This window comes from Cheilinus undulatus, linkage group 11 (genome assembly GCF_018320785.1).
Source record: "Cheilinus undulatus linkage group 11, ASM1832078v1, whole genome shotgun sequence".
NCBI classification, from domain to species: Eukaryota; Metazoa; Chordata; class Actinopteri; order Labriformes; family Labridae; genus Cheilinus; species Cheilinus undulatus.
Window position 1 is genome coordinate 10,999,004 of NC_054875.1, and position 13,159 is coordinate 11,012,162.

At 39.0% G+C, this 13,159-nt stretch overlaps 1 protein-coding gene across 1 annotated transcript; it reads right to left on the reverse strand.

Moving 5' to 3' along the window:
• Positions 1-2,253: 2,253 nt before the first annotated feature.
• On the reverse strand, positions 2,254-11,364 carry sars1 (seryl-tRNA synthetase 1). The gene is made up of 11 exons (XM_041800402.1): positions 11,185-11,364; positions 10,114-10,184; positions 8,246-8,326; positions 7,989-8,147; positions 7,442-7,585; positions 7,106-7,261; positions 5,171-5,392; positions 4,803-4,932; positions 3,841-3,998; positions 3,558-3,687; positions 2,254-3,288 (listed from the first exon to the last, which is right to left on the reverse strand). Exons 1-11 carry the CDS (start codon positions 11,318-11,320, stop codon positions 3,134-3,136), a joined length of 1,542 nt encoding a protein of 513 aa, XP_041656336.1. The 5' UTR covers positions 11,321-11,364; the 3' UTR covers positions 2,254-3,133.
• Positions 11,365-13,159: the final 1,795 nt, after the last annotated feature.

The following is a 13,159-nucleotide window of genomic DNA, read 5'->3' on the forward strand; positions in this document are numbered from 1 at the left end:
TCTTGTGGACGCATGGACTAACTGCAGTCAGTCAACGTAACGTCCATAGTTATGATTCTCACACTTCATTTATCAGACTAATTTAGACAAGAGACACTGCTTAAGCAGGCAAAATTTTCTACATAAAGGCAAATGAAAAATTGTTGACTCATTTGATAGTATTTTGTCTAAATTTGTTTGCCCATTTTGCTGATGGGAGTTGAGAATCGGTTAGCTTGTTGGGGTATTTTTCCTCAGGTGTATTCTACATTCAATGGGAAATGCTGCCCTCTTGTGGACGCATGGACTAACTGCAGCCAGTCAAAGTAATGTCAAAAATTTTGATTTTTACACTTCATTTTTCGGACTATTTTAGACAACAGACACTGTTTTAGCAGGCCTAATTTTCTACATAAAGGTAAATGAAAAATTGTTGACTCTTTTGATAGTACTTTTGAAAATTTGTTTGCTCCTGTTGCTGTTGGGAGTCGAGAATCGGTAAACTTGTTTGGGTATTTTTCCTCAGGTGTATTCTACATTCAAGGGGAAATGCTACCCTCTTGTGGACACATGTACTAACTGCAGCCAGTCAAGGTAACGTCAAAAGTTATGATTCTAACACTTCATTTATCGGAGTAATTTAGACAACAGACACTGCTTCAGCAGGCAAAATTTCTACATAAAGGTAAATGAAAGATTGTTGACTCTTTTGATAGTATTTTTGAAAATTTGTTTGCTCCTGTTGCTGTTGGGAGTCGAGAATCGGTTAGCTAACAGACACTGCTTTATCTGGCCAGATTTTCTAGATAAGGGTTTCGATGTTTCCAGATGTTAATACCAACATTGCTAAAGCCCTAGAAAGCTTTTCCCTTCTTTTCACAGGGGCTTTGATAATTTGAATGTTGGATTTTGATTTTAATAGCATTACTTTGTTTATTTATTTGTTAAACCATAAACATTTTAAGTAATAAATGGTAAGGGTTCGTTTTTAACTAGACTGCAATTGTAAATTTGAGATTTTTTGTAAAAGAGATTACTTTTACAGCAATTTCAACTTCCAGATGTGAACAGTCTGACCAAATAGGTCTAGAATCTTTCAGTATTAGTGGCAATGTCAGGTTGGCAGATATTAGTTTTTTGTCTTTCTGTTTTTTGAAAGCCTGAAAGAAGCGACTTCACCTCTGTCACATAAGCTTTCTTTGCATGCTTGACCTATTGGGCCTTCAGTAGCTATACGCTCTGGAATAATGCATTTTTTATTGATTAGCCAAGCATGTGTTTATAATGTGTACTGCATGCATAAATGAACAAATACTTCAGCAGAGAAATTTTGAAGACTTATTTTGCAACCCCAAAAAAACCTCCTATGACCCAACCCATGGGTCCCGGCCCAGACTTTCAGGAATGCGTGTTTAAGTGTTTAATGAGTGCTCACAAACATTATGCACTAACATTTCCTCTAATACAAACTGGAGGCAGTGTTGGTTCATTATTTTTTTCTCATAGACCACTTCATTAGGTACACCAGTTCAAATGCTTAACACTTCTATCCAATGAGCCAATCAAATTGCAACCAATGCATTTCAGGAAACACACGATTGAGACTATCTGCTGAAGTTCAAACTGAGCATCAGAATGTAAAAAAGTGATTGAAGTCGCTCTGTACATGCCATGGTTGTTGGTGCCAGATAAATTTGTCCGAGTGTTTCACAGTCTGCTCATCTGCTGGGATTTTCACACACAATCATCTCTCGGGCTTACAGAGAATGATGGGAAAATGAAAACATCCAGTCAGCAGCAGTTCTCTGGACCATGCCTAGTTAATTGGCAGAAGAGGAGAATGACCTGACCAGTTTGAGCATATAGATGGGAAACAATCACTCGTGTAACCACTCACAACAGCTGAGGTATGTAGAAGAGCCTCTCTGAAGGAAAGACGGTGCCAGGTGTCACTCCTGGTAACTAAGAATAGGAAACTGAGGCTACGACTCAAACAGGCTCAACAAAATTGGACAGAAGATTGAGAGAAGTTGCCTATTCTGATGAGTGTTTATCATTTATTTGGCCAGTTTAGTGTAAATAACATAAAAGCTTGCTAGACAAACAACCATGGAAAAGTCACATTTTGTCCCGATTCTTCCAAGTGATTGGCTCATTACATTTTTATTGAAAAGGCAGTTGAACAGGTATGTCTAATGAAGTGGTCAGTGACTGTACAGAGCAGTTCAAAATGTCTACCAGAGACTAAAGAAGAAATAAAAAAGCAAAGAAGTTCAATACCAACTGTATTTAATCTGAGAGCCACATCATCAATGTTCAGTCATATATATATATTTATTATATATATTTGTATTAGCAAGTGCTTACAGACAATGTCGACGTCTGAGTCATAAGCTTGTGGACAGCGTTATGGTCAACAATGATGCTGAGTGACAGTGGTCGTAGATGATGATTGTGGTTTGAGTTTACAGGAAGCGAAGCCTAAAACAAACAGAAACTCCAACACCTGACTGTTCAAACTAAAGTTTGAATTACAGTAGATTGAATTTAAGGTCACCAACAGAAGATAACCACCATGTTTCCATGAAGAGATGAAGGTTTTGGTCTCAACAAAGAGCTGACAGTTGAAGAGTTCAGACAAATTAAAGAGAAGTTGTACAAAAAACACACTCTCAGATGATTATAGATCCACAATAGCTGAAGACAAACATTATAACCAGGCATTTATCTGCTCTACACCCAAGTAACATTTCTTTTCCAATGCATGGAAAGTTGGAAATTCTAACTATTGCATTGCTCTGTCTCATATCGGTTTGTTTTAGGCTCGGTGCTGCTGCAGATGTATGAAGATGAAGAAGACAGACAGGTGGTCAGCGGACTGATGAGTGAGAGCACGGATAGATCCCTTTTTCAGTGTGCTTAATGTGAACAAGGAGACAAATAGCTGAGATGAAGACGGCTATCCACTCAGACAGAAATAGACAGAACAGAGCCAGCCTTCACTATAGGGCAAAGAAAGATTAAGTGCCGGTTTTCCAAGGGTTTCAGTGTGAATGAAGAGGCAAATCTGACCCTGGATCAGAATACAAGAGGCTCTACTCCATCAGTTTCTATCTGTGTGGTTGGTGAAATGATGCTTCATGTGTACTGGTGTCTATGATTCGTTGACAGACATGCTCTCCATGGCGTTGGGGAGGTCTCCTCCACCTCCCTGCTTCTTCTTCTTGCCTCCTTCCTGTTTCTTTGCTTTCTTGGCCACTTCCTGATCTATAGGAGCAGGTTTAACAAACTTGATCATCTCTGTCAAACCTGGAGGAGAGGAGGCAGAAGTTTAGAGAAAAATCCAAATATTCTAGCCTTTAAAAAAGAGAATTATTTTCTGAAAAGGGCTTTGAAATTAGTTATCCTTTATAAGTTGTCTACCACATGGTTTTGTGTTGTAGAAAAAACAAAACTATTTTAAAAATTACTCTAAATAGATTAAAATCTACCTTTAGCGCTGTAATAATTGCTAGTTTTGTAGCAGCTACTTGTTTTTAACTGTAATACAAGATGTGTAATCCTTCAGCAGATCTTACCAGGAGGCATGAAGTCCCTGAGCACCTCTGGAACAATGATCCCCTCTTCTGTTTGGTAATTCTCCAGGATGGCACACATCACTCGTGTGGTGGCACACATGGTGGCGTTCAACATGTGAACAAACTCCGCCTTATAAAAAAAAAAAAAAAAAAAAGAACAGGGGCAGAAAGGTTTTAGATAATGACGCAAGAGTGGAAATAAATAGCAACAAAGGGTGGCAATCTATTAAGAGGAAAAAAAGATAAAAGATGCATTATTTTGTAGAAACAGCAGCTAGCTTACCTTGTCCATCATCTTTTTGGTCTGTCCGAAGCGAATGCGGAGGCGTCTGGCCTGATAGTCGGTGCAGTTTGAGCAGGAGACCAGCTCTCTGAAAGCGCCAGAGCCAGGGAACCAGGCCTCCAGGTCCAGCTTCTTACTGGCTGCATGATTCAGGGCACCTATAAACACATACAGTGATCAGTGTTTAGCTGATATATGGCTTGGTCTTCACTGAGGAAATCAAGCAGCAGCTTGTAAATAAAACTGTGCTGCTGTTTGTCAGAATTTTGGAACAGATGCCATGTTGATGCATATAAAGCAGACAGTCTGGAACTTTTTAGTTCAGCCTATCTTTACTGTAAATTAACAGCTTGACTAAAAAGATCTTTTAGGATCTGTTTTATTGTCACGGGTATTTGGGCAGCTGGTTGGGTTGGTTTCAGGATTAAAAAAAATGATGAAAGGATTCACTGAAATGTCAGTGGAGAATCTGAATGAGGAAATATACTTCAAGATCCAGAGCTGCTATGGGACATTAAAACTAGTCTGTGGTACCCTTTTTGAAACCCTGCAATGTTTGCTAATGTTTGGCTTGTTCTGTTAAACAGCAGACAACTAAATACTTCATGAATTGACTAGCTGCTTCGGCTCTTCTGAGGACAAGTTGATTAGTTCCTTAACAGTAAGTGAATAAAGAGCAGAAATCTTCTTAAGTGATAAGTGGTCAGTCTGTGGGTCAGATCCTCAGTTGCTAAATCTTCTTACTTCGAAGACAGCATTGAAAATGGTCAAGGAACTTTTTAGGGAACATGTTGCTTATAACATGTAAAATAATTATGTCCAATGTAATTCCTCAAACCTAAATACAAAGACTTCAATCTTACAACTAAATTATAGGGGAGGATCAACTCTGTGTGTTTGAAAATTTCAGCAGAAGTTCAGAAGTGATGCAGATATATCCTCACAACTGTTGTTTGACTCACCAGAAACAATATTGACAATGCGATAAGGAATTCCTAATGATTGGTAAAACTCTTCTGCCGTGTTGATCATCTCATCAAACATCTCCCAGGATTTTCCATCATGTGGGGAGGCATAGACAAACTGCTCGATCTACAGTGGAAGAAATAACAAGAAAATTCATTAGATCCTTTATTTTTTACAAATACCACACAAAACTTGTTATTTATCCCAATTCCTGGTTAAAATTAAGAATTATTCCAAACTACTTGATGGTGCGCCTGTATTGCCTGTATTCTTTATAATCAACATTAACTTTTCATTTATTCACTTTGCCTCTTCATTGAAAATAAAAAGACCTATTCCATTCTGATTTTGTCCTACAGCTGACCTTCTCAAACTGGTGCACCCTGAAGATCCCGCGGGTGTCTCGGCCGTGGGAGCCCACTTCCTGTCTGAAGCAGGTGGAGAAACCTGCGTAGCGGATGGGTAGGTCCTCAGGTTTGAGCCACTCTTCTCTCAGGAAGGCTGCAATTGGCTGTTCAGAGGTGGCAATGAGGTACTTCTCATCGATGGAGTTGTCGTCTGACTTCTCACTGCTCTTACCAATGACCTGATGTGAACACAGGCAGGGGTTAAAACGGACAAAAGACAGAAATCTTTGAGTTTGTGAGCCATAAAAACCTGGGACAAATTCCACATCAGTCTCATCAGACCTGTTTAAGCTCACAAAAGAAGTGAAATCCAACCAGCTTTTTACCAGTCAAAGAAAATATTTCATTAAATACTTGGGATTTCAATTTGGTTAAAATACTGTATGCATGCATTTTTCTAAATCATGTACCAGTAATATTTTTAGAGTTAACAGAGGACAACTACAAAACCCTCACTTGAAATATAGTTATGATTATGAACGGGAATTAATACAAAGAAGAAACAGGATTAGCAAAGAAGCAGAGCCACATCTGAGTCCCTAAAGTTAATACTGATGGCCTAAGGAACTGAAACACCTTATTTATCGCCTGTCGCAGCTGTGGCACCCTTGCCTATGGTCCATGAAAAAGTTTTACTTTGCTCTAAGAGGTCATTACAACTGCCAGAGCTACATCAAACATGCTGTACATGGACAAGAGATCTTTGGACGCTGTGAAACAGCACCCCCTTGTGGCTGGTAATGATGGCTACGATGGTAATAACATCAAAGGTATTTTTCATATGGCAACAAAAATAAACCTGGAGTATACATGTGTTGTCTAGTGACAGACAAGAATAACATGATTATGTTATTTCATTATGAATGTGTTTTTACAAAAATTCTGGTCTAAAGTCCCATTCAAATACCCAGTCTAAACTGTAACGCAGTCACCTGCCACTATGTGCCACAGTATCTCCAGTTAAAGGTTCCTGCAATAATGCTCCTCTGCCTGGATGTAAATAGCAATAGTAAACAGAAAGCATCGATAGCATCTTATAGTATAGCAGTGCAGTTTGGCGACTGTGTTAGGTTGTACTTAAAAATAAACACTTGACCAGAGCACTGTGCAATACAGAATTTCACAGTACATGCATACAGTACAATACAAAGGTCATCCTGCATTGATGACCAAAGGCCAGCAGTGCAGCGCTGCTGCCAGTAGCCACACAAACCAATGTACCAACTATGACAAGATTCTGGGATCCTGTATTAAAAATTGTGCTCAATGTTTACTGTTTCCAGCGTGTTTTCTTGCCCTTGGTCTGGTCGACTAAACACGATTAAGGTATGTGGTAAACTGGTTATGAAATTAGTCAACAAGGAACATCTCTAGTTTCCTGATAAGGAGCAGCCAGCTCTTTGAAAATCAGGCTCCAAAACCTGTCATTCATTTGTGGTAAGCAAGGTATTTTTTGTATGAAGGTGGGGCGACACTGTTAGATAAAATATCAACACGTTATACGTTTCAGTATGTAATAAATTTATGTGAAACCAATCATGTAAATAATTATAATGATTTTCAAACAACGTGGTAAAAAAATCCTGTTAGACAAAATTTCCAATTTAAAATACAGATCTAGACTTTGCACCATCAGAGCAGTACTACCAGTGCAATCAGAAATATAAGGCTCTTTTGTTTGGGACACAATGTCCCAAAACCTGAACAACTCTTTATTTAAAAAAAAAGTTGTAATACTGTGTTTGATTTCCAAATGTCAAATCTTATGTTAGTCAATGCTACTACGTGCAGAGCATAAATTTCTTCTTCACCAGGCAGGTTTAACAGATGCTCCAACACACACAGTTAATACAAGTTTAAGGCTAAAGTTGAATTCAGATCATGTTTCTGACCTTGTAAAGCTCTTCATCAAACTGGCTGAGCTGGGCAACTTCCTGCATCACCTCCTTCCTCATGAAGAAGGGCGTGTAGAGCATGGTGTAATTCTTGCTGTGCAGGATCCTTAAGGCATAATTGATGAGAGCCTGCTCCAGAAACACCAGAGGCCCCTAAAAACAACAAAGGAGAGAAAACACCTCAACAGCTGTTTTTAAATGCAGGGCAGTCATGGTTCTTATTCAAAAAAGTAACAGCTTGAAAAGGAGATGTTCTGAATTCAGATCTGTCTGTGCTCACTTGCAGTGATTCATCTCTTTATATTCTGTATGTGACAATGTTTAAAAACTAACCTTCAGAAAATAACCTCTGCTCCCAGCCACTATAGCTCCCCTCTCTCCATCAAAGCCATCGATCATGACCACCAGGTCAACATGAGAGTACTTTTTTTGGACACTGCAGTCACCCCAGGTACGCTCCACCTTGTTATCTGCATCCTGAAGGGGAAGAAACAACAGGAAATGTAAGAATAAGCTTATAAGTTAACAACCACAAAACAGACAAGTTGTGATAATTAGTGTATAAAAGTTCTACAATACAGTAACAACATATTAATGAATTAAAAAACAAGGAAAGCAACACTGATTTATTGATCAAATTCTCAGGGAAAGAAATTTACAAAGGGAAACTTTGAATGTGTTCATATTGTAACAGAAAATATCAATTGCATGATGTCAGAGTATATAAAAAATTATCTATAAACAAATATCTGATTTATTTTTTGAAGAGAGGCCTTAACCAAACAATATTTCTCTCTAGTCCCTTCGCATAAAGCAGATTTCTGTGTGCAGTGTATGCATCTCTTTATAAGTGTAATAATGCTTGTATCAGCCCACTTACCTCATCATTGCTGATGGGTACAGACGGATGCAGAAGGTTTCCGATCTCTCTCAGGTACTCAAAGCGCTCTGCCTCCAGCTTTACTCTCTCACCGTCAGTTTGCTCCGCCGCCTCTTCCACAAGCAGACGCACCTTCTTGATCTGGGTTACTGTAAGGGCCTGACATGGAAAATAAGAACAGGTTAAGAGAAGTGGAGGGAGAAATTAATCTATAAACCTTAAAAAAGCTGCCATACAGGGTAAAAGGGGAGTCATACCGACAGTGTTTCAGCTGTAAGGGATTCCAGGTTCTCGGCTTCTTCAGGTAGAGAGTCATCATCTCCAACTGGTTCCTTTTTCTGCATTCAGAAAATTTAAAAACAGTTTAGAAAAGGCAGGAAGATAGTTGGAAAAAACATTCAAACTCCTTCTTAGATGTGATAGGTGGATGCATTCAGACAGCTTTATGTCTACATCTCATTCCAAACTGAAAAAGACAACAAGCTTTGAAAAAAAATCTCTGCATACCTTAAATGGGTGACAGGTGTGCTTTAGGAGCGTGGGACTTAAACTTTATTTTCCCATTGACTATCCAAACCAACTAGGCCAATCAATATATTTAACATTGATCCCATGTGTTTGAACATTCACATGTCGACATAACTCAAAAAGCTTTTTGGGGTAAATGTGGTTACAGAATGATGCTTATATGATAATAGGTGATATTTACAGTTTTCAACTTATGACTGTCTAGCAAAAACTTCAAATTCTGAGTTCATTTGATGGCACTTTTGGACAGCCCAGCTTCAGCAGAGAGCTGTCAACATAAGTCAGGCCGGCTTGTCAGTCATGCCTGTTAGATGAAAGGTTTATGTTGCCACTATAATGGGGCTAAATACTGCTAGAGCTCTGCTTGTGGTGATTAATGCTGGTCTTTTTTATAATAGGGTAAAGTCTTTTTTATAATATTAATGATTAACATTAGTCCATTATAATAGGCCACAACAAAGAGTACAGTCTAGACCTACCCTCTTTGTAAAGTGTCTTGAGATAACTTTGGTTATGAATTGGCGCTATTCAAACAAAGATTTATTGATTAATGACTTTATTACAGGATGAACGAGGGGATTTTAGGAACAAGCTGATGTAAACTCACAGCCATTTTATCAGGTACTTTATCAGGTACACCTGTTCCTTTGCTTGTTAAAAGAAACTGATCAGCCAATCACAGGGCATCAAGTCAATGCATTTAGGCATGCAGACATGGTCAAGACGACTTGCTGAAGTTCAAACCGAACATCAGAATGGGGAAGAAAAGGGATTTAAGTGACTTTTAAATGTGGCTCTTGGTGCCAGACAGGCTGTTCTGAGTATTTTAGAAGCTGCTGATCAACTGGGATTTTCACACACAGCCATTTCTGGTGTTCACAGAGAATGGTCCAAAAAAAAGGAAAATATCCAGTTAGTGTCAGTTGTGTGGACGAAAATGCCTTGTTGATGTCAGATATCAGAGGAGAATGGGCAGACGGGTTTTCAGATGATAGACCACTAACCCAAATAACCACTAATTACCACCAAATTTTATAAAATATCATCTCCGAACGCACAACACGTCAAATCTTGCAGCTGATGAGCTACGACAGCATGATAATACCACAAAGCAAAAAAAATCAAGTCAATCTGGTTTCTTGAACATGACAATGAGTACTTCAGTGGCCTCCACAGTCATCAGATCTCAATCCAATAGAGCACCTTTGGGATGTGGTGTAATGGCAGATTCGCATCATGGATGTGCAGTCGACAAATCTGCAGCAACTGTGTGATGCTGTTATGTAACTATGGACCAAAATCCCTGAGGAATGTTTCCAATACCTTGTTGAAACTATGCTCCAAAGATTTAAAGCAGTTCTGCAGGCAAAACAGGGTCCAACCCAAAACTAGCAAGTTGTACCTAATAAAGTGGCTGGTGAGTGTATATGCACATAAAAACGTTTGCATCCTGTCATAATAGTTAATGAAGGTCAGAGACACTGTGATGTGTTGTGTGATCGAATAAGTATGTCACTGTAAGGTAAGGGTATGAGCTTTTCCCCTGATCTAAAAGCAAACAGTCTGTCAGCCAGTCAGCATCCTGGTGCTGTCTTACTTTCATTTTCTCTCCAATGCTCTTGCTGCAAAGGTTCTTCGCCTTGTTGAGGTTGTCTGCAGTGAAGCGGCCTGTTAGGAGGCAAAAAAGTCAGTCAGTACATGAGTGTGTATATAAACAGCACTAGCACATCATGACAGGTGCTGATGTATGTATCAAGTGGTCTATATTTAGAAAAAAATATATAAAAATGTATCGTATAAAGGCATCAGTACACAGATAAAAATCATTCTCATATCAGCCTGTATCAAAACTGAAAGAAATGCTGCACAGCAGGGCGAGGTTGGCTTGGCTTGTTGTTAGCTAGGATTGCATCAGATTGCACGTTATTAACCCAGCATCGCTAAGCTAACCGGCATTAGCAAACATTTATGAAAAATATTTATCATCAAGAGTATTTGAGCTTGTAAGCCACGGTCTGGTTAGCATCAGCCAGGAGTTATTAACACAGTTAACTGCGTTGAGAAAACCATATGGCTCTTATTGATTACTTGAATGATGCTAGCCATGCTAGCATTAGCCTCGTTGCGGTTGACTCTTCCTGTGAGAGCCAAACCTCCTTCAAGTCTGACTTAAAGTAAACCGCTTTACTTAAAGAACTTCTGATACGTCTTTTACATGATGAATTCATTTTAAAAAGTTAAAACAGTGCCATATATTGAATTCGGCCGGATTCTAATACACACAGAACAAAAACTGTTGATATAACTTAACTTTCTGGACTGACTCATCGTCTCCTGCAGTGACAAGACTCGTCACTCAATGTTAATGCAGGAGGAGCACAAGGGATAAAATTAACCTCATTCATAATAAATGCTACTTCTGTGGAGTTTTTTTCTGTATTCTACAACACCGAATAGTAGACTGGCTTCTGGGGAAGCAGAAAATACCGCTATATGCCCAGATATGGACTTAAAATGTATGTAAAATCGCAATGTAAGTAAAGCTGAAATATTTTGTATGGAGTTTGGCGTTAGCTCCACTCCAGCGGAAAACTGACGTCAAGCTAACGCTAGCATTAGCCACCGCGCTAACGTTAGCTGATGCAACAGAAACGAAAGGGGCACTTACATTTTCTCCACTCTGTGTCTGCAGCAATCAGTTTATCAACCAGTGTCACATCTTTAAACCTTTTCCTTTGAGTCTCTCGGACGATTTCTGGATCGCCGCCTTTGTCGGTTCTGAACAGGTCCAAATCTAGCACCATGTTTCCACGCTGTCTGACTGTCAGAGAGAGTCTGAATGAGCGCACTACGCTGACGACTCTCAGTGGGTTGCCAGATCTTGTTGATCAAGCCGCTAAACCGGAATTACAATATGAGTAGATACCGATTCATACATGAAAAATGCCCTCTTAACAAACCACCTCCTCACCCCAAAACAGATAAAGACACTACATAATAATAGTTTTGACATAGGGTTGATCCCCGAAATATTAAAGAGAAAAAATAAGGAAGTGTTTTTTTTCCCAGCCTGGCAACCTTTCAATCGCTCACAGGCATTAAAAAATTAGAATGTAATGAAATTTTTTTTTTTTTTCCAGCGACACGAGCTACTCTCCTTTCAAAAATTTACACTTCCATACACAACTGCAATCATAGGGAAGACTGCTGACATGATGACAAATGTCCAGAGGACAATCACTGACATCCACCACAAGGATGGTAAGCCACAGAAGGTCACTGCTGAAAGGGCAGGCTGGTCTCAGAGGCTGTATCAAATAATATTCATAAAAGCTGACTGGTAGAGAAAAGTGTGGTAAGAAAAGATGCACAAGCAACAGGGGTGAGAGTAACCTTCAGAGGACTGTCAAACAAAGCAGACTGAAGAACTTTAGGGAGCTTCCTAAGAAGCTGGCTGAGTTTGGAGTCAGTGGATAAAGAATCTCCACACACAGACGGGTCCAGGAAATGAGCTACAAGTGTTGTGTTCTTAGCATCAAGCCAATTCTGAACCACAAACATCATAGCTGCTCAACTTCAATAAGGAGATAAAGATCTGGACCAGTGCTCAGTGGTCCCAAGTCCTTTTTTCAGATGAAAGCCAATTTTCAATTTCATTTGGAAATCAAAGTCCCAGAGTCTGGAGGAAGATCAGAGAGACACAGAATCCAAGGTGCTTGAAGTCCATGTCATCTGCTGGTGTTGGTCCACTGTGCTTTATCAAGTCCAGGGTCAACGCAGTCAGCTGCAGATTTTAGAGCACTTCATCCTTCCATCTGCTGTGAAGATTTACAGGGATACGGATTTCCTTTTCCATCAGGACTTGGCAGCTGCCCACAGTGAAGCCAAAACTACCAGAAAATGGTTTGCGACCATGGTATTACTGTGTTTGATTGGCCGGACAACTGGTCTGATCTTATCCCCATAGAGAATATCTGTGGAAATATAAAGAGGAAGATGACGAGGTGAAGACAGCTATCAGAGCAACCTGGGCTTCATAACATCCCAGCAGTGCCACAGACTAATCAGCTTCATGTCACATCACTTTGATGAGGTAATTTGTGCAAAAGGAGATCCAAACAAGTACTGGGGGTACTGAGTAGTTCTGTGAGCTGTAAGTTGTAATCATCAACATTAAAATGAAAAATTAAGGTCTTGAAATATTTCACTTTGTATAAAATGAATCTAGAAAATATAGAAATTTAACTTTTTGAATTAAATCACAGCAAAACAATGAACTTTTTATTGATATTCTTTTATTTAAGATGCACCTGTACAATGAATTGTCATCTATCAGATGGACCAGAGGACACTTATATGAATCATATTTTATTAGGCTTCCTGAAAAATGCATGTAGCTAATCTCATTTTCACAAAAATTGAAAGTAAGGATACAAAAATGTATCAACATATGAACAAATCTATTGCAGAAATACATATTTGAATGTCATTATGAAAATGAGAATTGCACATGTATGAATAAAATATTAACTTGAATTTAAACATGCATGCATACATTACCAAGAATGTGCTTCACTGCAAACCTACTACAACCCCAATTCCAAAAAAGTTAGGACAATGTTTAAAATGTAAATAAAAACAGG